Source organism: Mytilus edulis, chromosome 3 (genome assembly GCF_963676685.1).
Source record: "Mytilus edulis chromosome 3, xbMytEdul2.2, whole genome shotgun sequence".
NCBI lineage: Eukaryota > Metazoa > Mollusca > Bivalvia > Mytilida > Mytilidae > Mytilus > Mytilus edulis.
Genome location: NC_092346.1, coordinates 15,304,248 through 15,321,051, shown reverse-complemented (window position 1 = coordinate 15,321,051; position 16,804 = coordinate 15,304,248). Strand labels below are relative to the sequence as shown.

The following is a 16,804-nucleotide window of genomic DNA, read 5'->3' as shown; positions in this document are numbered from 1 at the left end:
ATTCTGATCATTCGAATTATTATATATAGTTGAAAAATATATATGTATCATGATAGTAAAACTTACCATTTCTTACTAAAACCCACAACAAACTGTACATCAATTTAAAAAGAAAATTCATAATTTGACTTCCTCAAGAATTTGTTTACAAAACTTTAAAACGTTTTTGTTTTTGCGAATATTTACCTTTAGTGTAAATATTCAAAATCAATATATGAAGATGCATTTAAATACATTTATTACGTTTAAATTCGTAGTTCAAAGCTTTTATTTGGTAAATTATGGGCTATAAAATTAGATGCTGTACTTGAGCCTATATCACAGTTTGATATAAGAGGTCTCGATTCAAAGTTTTCAATATCCATGTAAATATATAAATAAAATTATTTAGTAAATTTGTTTCTGTGTGAATAAAAATCCATAGCAACCCAATTTTACAACTATCACTAATAACCCAGTTTTTATTTAAAGTCACACAGTGAGTTAGGGTTCTGCTTTGTCAAAATTTTCTCCCCATGACACGGACGAAATGCAAATTAATGCTTTATAAAATTAAGATAAATCTATTGGCTTTCTGTGGAATTTTTTTCAGCGTATAGTATGCTTACGCAACAAAAAAGATCCACTTGTTTTTCCACTTACCACAATCTTCTATTTTATGAAAAGTCTAATTTAAAAGTTTACAAATATGTCAAAGCTCAGTACTATAATTTAAGTAAAAACATGTACATAAGATGCATAAAATCCTTAATAATTCACCTTCATTACACTTTTAAAGTCCATCGAAATAGATTTTAACAATTCAAATATACCAATTTGGCTTTTTTACCTTCTCGAACAAAGAATTCCATTTTCTTTTGTTCGATTTCAACTCGGTAATATCCGCCAGATTTTTAAAAGTGAGAACATAAGTTCGTACTAAAAATAACCAACATAAATTTTGTTTTACGTTCCCTCTGTCTCTGATATAATAACAAATAAATTCATCATATACACTAGGGTTAAACTTTTGTTCGCCAAACGCCATTCGTCTACAAAAGAGTTATCAGTTACGCTCAAATCAAATAAGAGAACAGTTTGACATTAATAAAATTTGTTTGTATCTTCACATGGGGGACTATTAACATCTGAGGTTACCTTTAACCAAGTTGCTTATGTGCCGTAATGACATGAAATGAATGAATCCTTTTATTTGTAAATTCACAAAGTTCACTAAGTTGTATAATCGAAGAAGTATTTAGTTTTGATAGATTTAAGATAGATTATCGGTGCTATTATAAAAACACTAGTGTGTGCAAGGAAATCAACTCGCATTCGAATGTAATATCGTTTAAAATTCATTTTGATTGGATAACGTCACTAATGTTCATGACATCAATTCACATCTAATACTATGACAATGTGCGCACAAGCGTAAACGACGTATATAAACTTTACGACCATCAAATCACTTATAGATGCCGTCGAAGCTTAAAATATAATACAGCTACATGTATCTCTTGAATAGTTTTTTTGTATTATCATCAATGGGTTCTTCTTAGAATACAATTATAGTTTAAGAAAGTAAAAAGTGAAATAACAAAAATACTGAACTACGAGGAAAATTCAAAAATGAAAGTCCCTAACCGAATGGCAAAATCAAAAGCTCAAACAAATGGATAACAACGTTAACTGTCATATTTCTGACTTTGTTTAGACATTTTCTGATGTAGAAAAGGGTGGATTCAACCTGGTTTTCTAGCTTGCTAAACTTCTCAATTGTATGACAGTCACATAAAATTCTAATATATTGACAACGAATTGTGAACAAAACAAACAGATATAATGGATAAAAATGTCAAAATAGGGGTACAGCAGTCAACATTATGTTATGATCTTTATCACTATAAAAAACAATAAATATGTAACAAAGAAGTACAAAAAGGCATTAAGTAAAAGCACATTATAACAAAAATGAAAGACAAGAAGACAAAAAAACACCACAGCACAATAACACAATGACGAAATTTATAAGTACAGAGCCCCATCATATGTTTCATAGAAACACAGAAACATCAGTCACAAAAAATTAAGCATCTTTTGATACAGTTCCTGGATACGGTGGAGGATCTGAATCCGGCATTCCTGATGTAGAAGGCAAGTTTGTTCCGGTTGGCGGTGCTCCAGTTATAATTGCTCCATTTGCTGGAGAAACATTTGTTCCAGGTGCTGATGACTCAACAGGAACATTTTCGGGAATGGCCGGCATGTTTTGTTGTCTTTGTAAAGATCCTCCAGGATTATTGTTCGTATTTGTTCTATTTCCTGAACTGGAATACGGAGGTGGTGCTGGTGGCATGTGTGGTCTCATTGGTGGTGGGTATGCCATACTTGTATTTGTTTGCTGTTGGGAATACACGTGTGGTGGATACTGGCTATAATACATGTTGTTATACTGTGGTGGCGCTATAAAACAAATGAGTAATTACTAGTTTTAATATTAGATGTGATTCGATACAAAACAAATATATAAAGAACTTTTAGTGAGCAAACTCATGTTACCATTCATATTTTACAGCTTAAGAACACTAGTGAAACTCGGCTTTCGTTCATTAAAAAAATAAATAAGGCCGTTAGTTTTCTAGTTTAAATTGTTTTATATTGTCATTTCTTGGACTTTTATAGCTGACTATGCGGTGTGGCATCACAATCTTAATGGGAGACCTAAATGCTAAGGTAGGAAGCGACAACACCGGTTATGAACAAGTGATGGGAAGACATGGGCTAGGAGAAATGAATGAGAATGGAGAGCTCTTTGCCAACCACTGTGCAAATCATAATCTGGTCATCGGTGGAACAGTTTTCCCACACAAAAAAATGTCATCTAGCAACATGGGTATCTCCAGACATGAACACTGAAAACCAAATAGATCATGTCTGCATCTCCAAGAAGTTTAGAAGTTTACAAAATGTCCGAGTTAAAAGAGGAGCTGACGCTGCCACTGACCACCACCTTATTGTAGCTAATGTCAAATTGAAGCTGAAGAAACATCAAAATATTGAATCAACAGGAAAACGATTTAACATATCAATGTTGGAAAACAAAACAAAGAAATCAGAATTCCAGATAGAGCTAAAAAATCGCTTTTCAATATTTCAGAATGCAGCAGAGGAAATAATTTCAATAGACGATCACTGGCAAGAAATTAAAAATGCTTTCACCACAGCTTGCGAAACATCAGTTGGTTTTAAAAAAATAGGAAACTTTAGGAATGGATAACGCCAGAAACACTTGTAAAAGTAGAAAAAAGGAAAAATATGAAAAATATCCTGAACAACATCAAAACAAGATCAGCAAAACAATCAGCCTCAAGAGAGTATACTATAGCTAACAAGGATGTCAGGAACAGTGCAAGGAGAGATAAGAGGGCATTTGTAGACAAACTGACAGCAGAAGCAGAAGAAACAGCCAGAGCAAACAACATCAAAGCTCTGTATGACAACATAAAACTGCTAACAGGGAAATACCAGAAAGGAAGTAGACCAGTCAAAAGCAAAGAAGGGAAAACACTCAACACACATGAAGAGCAAATGAAAAGATGGGTTGAGCATTTCAAGGATGTGCTAAACCAGGACCCACCTGTAAGAAAAGCTGACATCCCACCCTCGGAAGAGCTTTTGGCAGTAGACTGTAAAAGACCATTAACAGGAGAAATAAAGAGAGCCATAAAAATGCTAAAGAACAACAAAGCTCCAGGTCCTGACAACATACCTGCAGAAGCACTGAAAGCAGACATTGAAACATCAACTCAAATGCTATATGAGCTATTTGGAAAGATCTGGGAAGAAGAAGAGGTCCCGCTAGAATGAAAAAAAGGACACATGGTAAAGCTTCCAAAGAAGGACAATTTAAGCATTTGTGACAACTATAGAGGAATAATGCTACTATCAGTTCCAGGGAAAGTTTTAAATAGAGTTATGTTAAACCGATTCAAAAATGCAATAGATGAAAAGCTTCGTGACAGCCAAGCTGGATTTAGACAAAACCAATCATGTGCAGACTAAATAGCAACCTTACGTATCATCCTCGAACAATCACAAGAGTTCAATTCATCACTCTATTCTGTTTTTGTCGACTTTGCCAAAGCCTTTGACAGCTTAGATAGAGATGTGTTGTGGCAGTTGATGAAACACTATGGCATTCCTGAAAAATTTATTACCATCATCAGAAACACCTATACAGGAATGCAGAGTAAGGTTATACATGAAGGTCAATTAACAGAGGCCTTTGATATAACAACTGGGGTAAGACAAGGCTGTCCCCTTTCACCTATGCTATTCCTCCTGGCAGTTGATTGGATCATGAAGCAAGCCACAGATGGCAGACGAAATGGCATTCAATGGACCATGTTCACTCAGCTGGATGACCTAGACTTTGCCGATGACATTGCATTGCTATCCCACAACCACCAACAAATGCAGGACAAACTAGAGCAGGTTGAAAAGAGAGCAGCAGAAACGGGCCTTTCCATCAATCATAACAAGACCAAAGTGTTAAAGTCAAACACAAAGTCCCAAGCCAGTCTGATGGTTAACACCCAAGCATAATTAGAAGAAGTGGAATCCTTTACATACCTTGGAAGCGTAGTGGATAATCTTGGCGGCTCAGATAAAGATGTAAAGATCAGAATTGGCAAAGCCAGAACTGCATTTAACATGATGGGGTCAATCTGGAAAGCACGAAATATCACACTTAAGACCAAAATACGCTTGTTCAATTCAAACGTAAAAACCATTCTCTTATATGGAGCTGAGACTTGGAAAACAACAAAAAACCTGCTTCAAAAACTTCAAGTCTTCATTAACAACTGCCTCAGGCGCATCCTTAACATCAGATGGCCTGAGAAGATATCAAACAAATATCTTTGGGAAAAGACCAACCAATCCCCAGTTGATGAAGAGTTAAAAAAGAGAAAATGGCGATGGATAGGACACACACTGAGGAAGCCAAAAACTAACATTACAAGGCAAGCCTTACAGTGGAACCCACAAGGAAAGCGTAGCAGGGGCAGACCAAGATACACCTGGAGAAGGAATGTTGCAGCCGAGATGGAGAAAGAAGGGTACAAGTGGCACGATCTAGAAAGGCTAGCAAAGAACAGAACAAGGTGGAGAAATATCGTTAGTGGCCTATGCTTCACCAAGGGGCAACAGGATTAAGCAAGTAAGCATGCGGTGTGGGCTTTGCTTATTGTTGAAGGCCGTACGGTGACCTATATTTGTTAATTTCTGTGTCATTTTGGTCTCTTGTGGAGAGTTGTCTCATTCGCAATCATACCACATCTTCTTTGTTATATTGGCTGATTAAAACCTCCAACAGAGTATTTTTCAAAAAATACCAAATGCACTGTCACAGACCTCTTATCTGTTAAATTCGCTTTAGAACATTTATTGACAAGAATATCAATAATGCGGTTATTTTTAATATATATTTCCTGTTAAAAAAATAAGGATTTTCTTATCCCAGGCATAGATTACCTTAGCCGTATTTGGCACAACTTTTGGGAATTTTGGATCCTCAATGCTCTTCAACTTTGTACTTGTTTGGCTTAATAAATATTTTGATAAAAGCGTCACTGATGAGTCTTCTGTAGACGAAACGCGCGTCTGGCGTACTGAATTATAATCCTGGTACCTTTGATAACTATTATTATACATGTACCGACACGTCCGAATATAATCATGGCTAAGTAGTTTCTAAGGCGATAAATGCACTATATGTCACAGACCTCTATTACAAACGATTTCAACAAATCGACATTGATAATACCCGGAAAGTCTTTTAAAATCGATGCTTTCTGAGGAGGTTAGTATATATCCTTTAGTATTTTTTTTCAAATGGAGATATAAAAATCAATCTTTAAGACAATGGATGTATAGTTTTTAATATGTTTTTTATACTTGGATATTAATTTTATTGTGTCTTCTTTGAGAAACAAATATGAACGTTCCAGAGAAATACTTATAGTGGTTTCAGTATGGACAGCAGTTGCTGTATGGAATGGATGGACAACTGTGCCGCTATTTATCATGATTTCTCTAAGATATACTTACGGTGGTTGTAAGCTGGTATAGTTGTTACAGTGTGGACAGTACGTGTTGGATATGGCTGAACTACTGTACCACGACTTCCATGTGATTTACAGCATGATGCACAAATAACTACAACAATCGCAATTATAATAACAAGTCCAATAATTCCACCAATGACTGCTCCCGCAATGGTTCCAACTGACCTGTTATAATATAGCATTTGATTAGTCTCATTATTTCACCAGTGACTAGACCCATGCACATGATGTGTTTTTTTTTTAACTTATACTAAGTAAACGATTACAGCAGTGTTTGTTTCCGTGATGCCCTGTATGTTTTCAATTGGTACAAATGACTGCTCCCCAACATTTTAAGTTAAGATTACTCCCGCAATTGTTCCCGCTTTACCGAAACAATAACAAAATGTTACTTAGTTACTGTTACTCAAAAATTGTTTAAAAAAATGTCAATTATATGTATATGTAGATGTAATGCATGATAAAACTGTCATCATCGTTTTTTTTTCTTCTCCAAAATAATTTGTCAGATATTGCTCTGAGCGCCTCTGGAGACCATATGATAACACTTCTTCTCTAAAAATTGTATCTGAAGTTTTTACAAATATGAGATACGTTCTTACAAATATAAGGTACAGTAAAAATATGTATTACCTAAAAGAACGAAACAGAAATAATAGTATGTGTAGTAATTACATATACGACGACACATACGATGTACAGTAAAAACTGTATCAGTAGTACTTACAAATATGAGGTACTGTAAAAATATAATTTGTAATATTTACAAGTACGAGGTAAAGTAACAATAGTATATGTAGTACTGACAACTACGAGGTACAGCAATAATATGTGGTACTTACATGTAAATGTACGACGTACAGTAAAATCATTATCTTTTGTACTTACAAGTACGAGTACGAGTTACAGTAATTATAGTATCCATATCTGTAATAATAGTAGTATCTAGAATAGCAGTACCGCCCTGATATTGGTATAACTGGAAGTAAAGAAGCAAACATATTACGTATGTAATGAGCAGCTCGTAATATTAATATCTATGAATATTAATGCCCAGTTTGTATAGAAGTAAAGAAAAAAGTGTATACATAATATATATCTTGCAATAGTACACAGTTATTGACTGCACTTGATATGAGTTGAAAAGCAAGATTTTTGTCAGTGATATGCTGAATATTGCTCGAGGCAATTTCGAGGACATTAGTTGGTTTCGACGGGATGAGAAACTTGCCCCACCCCTTAAAAAGTCGTAATGCGTTTTATGATATCGTGATATACACATGTAGATTAAAATTATTTACAATTATCAATCTGGCCAATAGTCTGTGAATTCAAATAGTTTGAACAAAAATACTGAAGCATACTGATATATTCAAGTTAGGAGCAACTAGGTCAGTGGTTGTCGTTGGTTTATGTCTGTCATATTATTTATTTTTTTTTGTTAATTGTTTCATTATAAATAAGACCGCTAGTTTGTTAATTAAAAGGTTTTATACATTAATATCTTGTCGGGGCCTTTTATTCATTTGAACAGCAAACAAGGGTGTTATATTAATCTGAATCAATTCAGATCAATCGTTACTCGCTGCGTTATTCGTCGAACGACATCGCGAAATCAAAGTTCTATCTTTTAATTAGATAAGAGTTACAGCAAATTTGATGTAACGGAAAGGACCATTTGACTTCAAAGGGGGGTGTTTTTCCTAAAAAAAAATATTATCCCCAATTTGAAGAAAACAAATAACAGACGACAGCAAAAAAATAGTCTGAATCCTGATTTTTCCCATACCGTATAGGCTAGTGTTAAATTTTCTGACTCAGACTCAAAAACATAGTTACCCTCAACCCCTCTCTCCTTTTTAAGTTAAATGGTTTTCCCTAACTTCTATACTTAAGAACGAATTGCTGAATCTTACCGTTATTCAAAATGAAATGAAATAGTACGTAAATATTTGTCATCCTGACGTCCATCTTTAATATTTTAAACATGAATTTTATTCATAACATGTTATTATGCATGTTGAAAGTTATAGATTTGGTATATTGAATATGATTTTAACAGATGCACGATTACAAATCAAGTTAAAAAGATCGATTATGTGAAGTTTATGTTTCGCCGAATTTCAATACAAAGTCGAATCTAAAGAATTTTGTGTGAAATGAAGCACGTCAGTCTTATTACGTATGTATGTATTCATAATGTATATTTCCGTATGTCATAAAACCGAAAAAGTAAACACTGTTTGAAGAAATCACATATCAAATTTGAGGCGTAGACTTTGGTATTACATTAACAGGGGCATTATCTGTCGATATTATTTATCCTCTTGAATATGCCAGAACTATTTGCAACTGATTATTAAGCAACCAGCAATTAATCAATCGTTTTTATTTGATTCAAATTCCCATATTTTCATGTAAAAAAACCAAACAATTAAAACCTCATGGACTCGTTATAATATACCGAACTTTCGTCTTTATATCAGACAAGAGGCCATCTAATGAACCTTCGCAAAGACCATTAATCTTGAACGATAGATAAACAAAAATGAAAAAAACGTATGGTGTTTACATATCCCATCTGGTTCGATTCGCTCGTGTATAAAACAACTTTATTTTAAGAAAAGAAATCTCTGCATTACTGAAAAATTATTACACCAGTGTTTTCGATATCCCAAGCTAGTCAAAATATTTACTATATTTTATCATCGGTACAAGGACATCATTGGAATTTCGCTATTATTAATCAACATGCAGACATCTTATACGTTCAGTTAATTTACACCCAACCGTTAATGGTAATATTCTTTACAAAGCACACAAATATCGTCATGCACAACCAAACCTTTAAACATACTTATTAAGAAGGAATATAGTTACGATACTGTTGTAAGGTCATTTAAGATTTTGATATTAATTATTATTGATTCACTCATAGGGTCTTTACACCAGAAATAAACACATTTATTTTGAAACCAGTTGCTGGCATGATAGGGATTATGCATGTTCTTCTCGTATATTTTATGATGGTATGGTTTTTACCCCCTAACGGGAGGAATTATGCTTGATTTTCATATGATGACGACATAATCTTCAATCAGTTTAATTGACGTCTGGAGCTGGCATGTCAGTAACTGCTAGTATTCCTTTGTTTGTTCAATTAATTTTTACTAAGTGAAATTTGATGTGTGATAAAATTGAGAATGGAAATGGGGAATGTGTCAAAGAGACAACAACCCGACCAAATAAAAAACACCAGCAGAGGGTCACCAACAGGTCCTCAATGCAGCGAGAAATTCCCGCACCCGAAGGCGTCCCCCAGCTGGCCCCCAAACAAATATACACCAGTCCAGTGATAATGAACGCCATACTAATTTCCAAATTGTACACAAGAAACTAAAATTAAAATAATACAAGACTAACAAAGGCCAGAGGCTCCTGACTTGGGACAGGCGCAAAAATGCGGCGGGGTTATACATGTTTGTGAGATCTCAACCCTCCCCCTATACAGTTGGGTGGCAGACCAAGCATTACATGTAGACGGGCCGAAAACGTTAACGCGGCGTTTACTCGCGTGCACTTCATGAAAACGCCGCGTTAACTGTGCGTTAACTCCGAAATTGCAGTAGACATTAAAAGTAAACGGGCGTTTACTTTCGCGTTTACCTCCGCGTTAACGCAAAAACGGTGCGTCTTCTAATTTTGTAAAGAGTAAACGGGCGTTTACTTTCCCGTTTACCTCCGCGTTAACGTGGAAAAATGCGCGTCTTCTATTTTCGTAATAAGTAAACGCGCGTTTACTGTTTGTAGTAAACGCCCGTTAACGCAGATTGTCATGGTAACCTGGATACACTGACCTAAAATATGAAATGATAAGGAACATCAAAATTAATTGACCAACTGGTCATTTCTGCTTGACATATTGACGATTAAAGTTATTTAAAAATGTCACACATTTGTATTTAATTGAACAATAATTATAGTAAATTTCTTGTTCTTCGCAAATAAAAGTTTAAGTATGTTTATTCAAATACATGTAATTTAATCCTTACCAAAATCAAACAGTTTTCTCATCTTAGACAGACTGACTCGTAAAACAAAATTATTTGATATCAATAACCAAAACTGACAATATTTACCTCTTAACAAGTTATCTTATTCTATATAGAAGTAATTCATTTATGTTTTTATGCCATAATTGACCATATAATACAATTGACAGCAATTTTTGTACCAGCCTAACGGCCATGACCTCTTTTTATTTAAAATATTGAACAGTAAACAAAATTCAGTAGTTTTCATACATCAGACTAACTCGTAATATATAATTATTTGTTCGCAACAACCAAAACTGACCATATAAGCAATTTATTATGTAAATCTATATAGCCCGCATAGTAAATGAGTTATATTTTGATATAAAGATTGATTGTATAATTAAAAAGGAAGCAATATTTGAATATTATGACATACAAATTTTGTTTACATCAATTTAGAGTGACAGCATGTACTTTTTTATTCAAAATATTGAATCACAAACAAAATTCAATAGTTTTCTTACCTTATACTGACTCATATAATAAAATTAATTGTCCGCAACAATCAAAACTGACCATATAAGCATTTCATTATGTAAATCTATATAGTCGCATAGTAAATGTGTTATATTTTCATGTAAAAATTGATTGTATAATGAAAAAGGTACCAGTATTTGAATATTATGACTAAAATTTTACTCGCATCCATTTAGAGTGTTTGCATGTCTTTTTTTTATTCAATATATTGAATCGTAAACAAATTTCAGTAGTTTTCATACCTCAGACTGACTCGTATTATAAAATTATTTGTCTACAACACTCAAAACTGACCATATAAGCATTTTTTTATGTAAATCTTTATAGCTGCATAGTAAATGAGTTATATTTTCATGTAAGGATTGATTGTATAATAAAATAGGTAGCAATATTTGAATATTATGACTAAAAAATTTTGTTCGCATCAATTAAGAGTGCCAGCATGTCCTTTTTTATTCAAAATATTGAATCGTAAACAAAATTCAATAGTTTTCATATCTCAGACTGACTCATATAATAAAATTATTTGTCTGCAACAACCAAAACTGACCATATAAGCATTTTATTATGTAAATCTATATAGCCTCATAGTAAATGAGTTATATTTTCATGTAAGGATTGATTGTATAAATAAAATAGGTAGCAATATTTGAATATTATGACTAAAAAATTGTGTTTGCATCAATTTAGAGTGCCAGCATGTCCTTTTTGTATTCAAAATATTGAATCGTAAACAAAATTCAATAGTTCTCATATCTCAGACTGACTCATATAATAAAATCATTTGTCCGCAACAACCAAAACCGACCATATAAGCATTTTATTATATAAATCTATATAGCCGCATAGTAAATGAGTTATATTTTCATGTAAGGATTGATTGTATAATAAAATAGGTAGCAATATTTGAATATTATGACTAAAAAATTTTGTTCGCATCAATTTAGAGTGCCAGCATGTTCTTTTTGTATTCAAAATATTGAATCGTAAACAAAATTCAATAGTTTTCATATCTCAGACTGACTCATATTATAAAATTATTTGTCCGTAACAACCAAAACTGACCATATAAGCATTTTATTATGTTAATCTATATAGCCGCATAGTAAATGAGTTATATTTTCATGTAAGGATTGATTGTATAATAAAATAGGTAGCAATATTTGAATATTATGACTAAAACATTTTTGTTCGCATCAATTAAGAGTGCCAGCATGTTCTTTTTTTATTCAAAATATTGAATCGTAAACAAAATTCAATAGTTTTCATATCTCAGACTGACTCATATAATAAAATTATTTGTCCGCAACAACCAAAACTGACCATATAAGCATTTTATTATGTAAATCTATATAGCCGCATAGTAAATGAGTTATATTTTCATGTAAGGATTGATTGTATAAGAAAATAGGTAACAATATTTGAATATTATGACTAAAAAATTTTGTTCGCATCAATTTAGATTGTGCCAGCATGTCCTTTTTTATTCAAAATATTGAATCGTAAACAAAATTCAGTAGTTTTCATACCTCAGACTGACATTGGTTTTATGGTGTGTTATCACATCACTGTCTGTATTAGAGGAGGGTTTGGTGCCCGCAAACTTGTTCGTCACATTCTCTGTCTGCCTGTTCTTGGGCAAGAGCCTGTAGTTCAGTGGTTGTCGTGTCTTGCTGTTTTCATATTTTTTCGTTTACTTGGTACTAGTAAATAAATTTTCGATTCAATAAATTAACATTATCGTCATTTTGTCATGTCAGCGCATTTTATATAGCTTTCTATGTGGTATGTTTTTTTCTCTTTGTTAAAGACCTTACATTAACATAAAGTTGCTAACATGTAAATCATTCGGTCTCTGGTTGAAAGTGTTCGCCTCATTGGCATATTCATACCGCATTTCATCAATGTTATAAACGACACCCATTTTGAATATGTTTTATCAGTATAACAAAAATCACATTAACCATGAATATTATAAAACAAAATAAGTTTTAATATAAATATAAAACTGTACATTCATTTCAATGAATAATTAAAAATGTGAATCATCCTCTTCACTGCATCAAGGATTCCTTCATGGAAGAAGTGTTGATCTAAGGGAAGGTGGAATAAGAACGGTGTCGATGATATGTACAACTCCATTGGACACGGCATCATCGGCTTGAACTACAGTGGATTTTCCAACCATAACGCTTCCTATAAAGATAACGGAGTGTCCAATCAAAAATAATTATTGGTTAGATATTCACATTTATATTTAAAAATTAAATATACATTTTACCACTGAAATCTCAATATGCGTATTTAACGCTAAAACACCAAATATACATATATATTTGCAATTTAAGACGGAATACATGCATGTTAGTCGCTATGTATAAACTAAATTTATCAAACGATTTTTGTTTAAACACCCGTCAAGACGTAATTATGAATTAAGATTTGCTTGACTGATTTGCAATAAAGCTGCGTTTGATGTTTGTCTATGTTGGTCCATATAAAGTTTTGTGAATTTGAAAAAATCTGTAGACTATGTCGAGAAACAATGGAGGACGAAAAACGAACACATTAATATATTGTAGCAGTTATGAGAAAACAAACGTACAACTTTATTTTAATTATTTCGGACCAGTCATGTAAATTCCTGTATCTAACCTCTTAGTTATACTTTAGATTGATGAGATCTTTTCACATAACGATATGTAGACTATAATGTCGTTGTTTATATGAACTGATGTTCTACAAATAAGTATTCCTTCAAACTGGAACATTGAGGATCATAAATTCCTAAAATATTTGCCAAATACAGCTAAGGTATTCCTGAGGTAGAAAAGCCTTGTATTTCAAAAATTCAAAGTTTTGATAACAGTTAATTTATAATTATGAACATACCAATGATAACTCAAGTTAACACAGAAGTGCTGAATACTGGGCTGGTGATACTCTCGGGTAAATAAAACTCTACCAGCAGTGGCATCGACCGATGGCCAGTGGTTGTAAATACACTGATCATAGATACCAGAATTGAAATTTTTTACTTACGCCAGACGCGCGTTTCGTCTACAAAAGACTCACTAGTGACGCTCGATTCAAAAATATTTAAAAGGCCAAATAATAAATATATACATAAATGGAGTCAATACTTGTCTAAACATATAAAAAAACTCTGTCGATACAGTTATACTTGTATTTCCTTGTTATGTTTTATTTGATAATTTCTTTTAAATAAATTGTTACAATTATAATGTGTTATTCATGTCTGGAGTCAATAAATCAAAAAACAAATTTATAGAGAGAATGATAAATAAAGGCAACAGTAGTTAAGGGGGCACGGTAGTATTTCCTGGCCTATAAGCGATAATGATAGCCTTTTAGAATTTTTACCACTTTCTAACACTGCCAAAATTTCTATATTAACAGGTAACTGAAGTACTTTTATTATACTATTCAGAAATGAATTTGAATATTATCATACCGGTTTAATTTTTTTGTATCTTTAAAAACCTAAGAGCACTAGTGTTTTAGGTGTTTCATCATGCATGGAATACAATGTTAAACAAAAATCTCAAATATTTATTTTTACCTGTTGTAAAATTATTTCATATTTGTCTACACCTAATTCATCCCTCATTTTGGGAAAGTATGTTCAATTGATACTGTATTATTTTTTCCAATCACTTAACGACATGTAACCTAAAATGTTGTTGTTTAAATGAACTGATGTTCTAAATTAAGTATTCCTTCAAACTGGAACAATGATTACATTTGTATGTAAACTTATAAACGATTGACTAAATTAAATGTTGATTGCGTGTTTACGTGTTTATTAAATATACTTTAACAACTGTTTGGTAACAAATTAAGTGTTTATTATTGTTTACATTACCAATTCAGTGTACTGATTTAACTTGAAAACGAGTACATGGACCGCTCCTTCATAAAATGGCACTAGGTTTGATTACGTATGAAGATTATTTGTACCAATGTCAACGATGATGTTTTTTGTTTGATAAATATACCGCAAAAAAATCCGCGATTTTCATTATTGGTTTCACAAAAATATCCTTGTGTTTATCTGTTGAAATAGAAAATAAAAAAGTAAGGTGTATCTATAAAATTAATGTAAATATCCCTTAAGATTTTTTGAATAATTTGTCAAAATGAAGTTTTTATCATGCTTTTTTCTAAATATCATAAAAGGTATGGGTCACTGAATTTTTTTCCACGCTACAGGTTGTGCAAAAATGTCAGATATTGTATAGATTATTCATGGAATATCCAATTTTGTGTGATACAAAGAAGACTATACGATATAATTTTAAGATAAGAAAAAAGTAAAATCACAAAAATACTGAACTCAGAGAAAAATCAATTCGGAAAGTCCATAATCACATGGCAAAATCAAATAACAAAACGCATCAAAAACGAATGGACAAGAACTGTCATATTCCTGACTTGGTACAGGCAGGAAAAGACAAAATTGGGTCACCCAACTTGTTGTCTTGCTACACATTAAAATAGGTAAATTCAAAACACTTTCTTTTATAAAATAACTTTATCTGAGTTATTTCCCCTACTATCTGAGTTATCTCCCCTACTGCCTGAATTATCTGCCCTACTATTTGAGTTATTTCCCCTTTTTTGGTATGTTTGAAAAAAAAATATATAAAAAAAATGTTTGTATATTTTTAGAAAATACAGCATTGAATATGATAAAGCACATACATGTAATGTTCTATATTTATGTTCCGGACCATATGAGTATTTGGACCATACGCGTATGGTCATGACCAAATGGTTATACTCATATGAGTATATACTCGTTTGGTTATTAACGGGTCGGAACATATGAGTATTTGGACCATATAGTTATTTTCTAAATATGCATAAGAAACGTTTGAATAATACAATAAACTTTGTCTTAAAAAACACAACCTTGGTTACATGAAAATGTATTAATTGTATGATTCAAAGATCTTCAAAGGTTACATAAACATTAAATATATTGTAGCCAGAGTTACACGAGTTAGTTTTCCTCGCTATTTGTGTTCTTGCATGTATGTATAGGATGACATTTACTACCACACGCTACCATAGCTTTTCTACATTTGCACGTCCTGGTTGTACATGATCCTTTGCAATAACACCATTTTCTAGCAAGTGAAAATCTAGACTTCTTAGCAGCTGCGTGCAGAGTTACCGAAGTCTTGGACCACTCTGATGTGTCTATGGTGTTTTTCAGAAGCTCTAAATCTTGAATATCATAACATGATTGTAATACACCATATTCATAGGACAACTTAAATAAACTTTAGTCTTTGCCGTTGACGTCATCTACTTTACACAATAAACTCGGTAAATCACCAGACGCCCTGTCAGCTACCGGTACACGCAAAGTTACAAAACAGCCTTTTACAATATGTGCATTTAGTTTTGACATCTTCTTATTGTACTTACGCATGGTCTTTTGAACAGAGTATTTATAATTTTTTTCCACTATTTGCCTGATTTCGTCATATGAGTCGACAGCTGTCAACGACAACATTTCTGATACTGTACCAGTTTCTTCTGTCAAAAGATCATTCAAGATTATGCAATCACTATCTGTCTCTATATCAATTTACCTACGTTTTGCTACAGTATGCACTTCTTCTTGGACATGACAGTCTAAGCTATGAACTATGGGTGAGACAACCAATTGAAAATCTTAATCCGTCTGTGAGTCATTTTCCGTCTGTGAATCATTGTCCGTCTGTGAGTCAATGTCGGTCTGTGAATCGTAGTCCTTCTGTGAGTCAATGTCGGTCTGTGAGTCAATGTCGGTCTGTGAATCAAAGTCCGTCTGTGAGTTTATGTCCATCTATGAGTCTATGTCCGTCTGCGGGTCAATGTCGGTCTGTGAATCGTAGTTCGTCTGTGCGTCTATGTCCGTCTGTGAGTCTATGATGGTCTCTAATTCAATGTCGGTCTGTAAATCGTTGTCCGTCTTCGAGTCAATATTGGTCTGTGAATCGTAGTTCGTCTGTGAGTGTATGTCCGTCTGCGAGTCTTTGTTGGTCTGTGATTCAATGTCGGTCTGTGAATCGTTGTCCGTCTGTGAATCGTAGTTCGTCTGTGATT

At 33.0% G+C, this 16,804-nt stretch overlaps 1 protein-coding gene across 1 annotated transcript; it reads right to left on the bottom strand.

Annotated features, from left to right (window-relative positions):
- Positions 1-225: 225 nt before the first annotated feature.
- On the bottom strand, positions 226-8,153 carry LOC139514791 (uncharacterized). Its single transcript, XM_071304416.1, has 4 exons — positions 8,027-8,153; positions 6,999-7,089; positions 6,094-6,275; positions 226-2,445 (listed from the first exon to the last, which is right to left on the bottom strand). The coding sequence occupies exons 1-4, from the start codon at positions 8,097-8,099 to the stop codon at positions 2,069-2,071; spliced, it is 723 nt and encodes a 240-aa protein (XP_071160517.1). The 5' UTR covers positions 8,100-8,153; the 3' UTR covers positions 226-2,068.
- Positions 8,154-16,804: the final 8,651 nt, after the last annotated feature.

Coding starts and splice junctions, on each gene's coding strand:
- LOC139514791 (XM_071304416.1), bottom strand. CDS start 8,099: ATGTTTAAAATATTAAAGATGGACGTCAGGATGACAAATATTTACGTA. Junction 7,090..8,026: donor TCATTTCATTTTGAATAACG/GTAAGATTCAGC, acceptor CTTTACTTCCAG/TTATACCAATATCAGGGCGG. Junction 6,276..6,998: donor TGTAACTCGTACTCGTACTT/GTAAGTACAAAA, acceptor ATATTATAACAG/GTCAGTTGGAACCATTGCGG.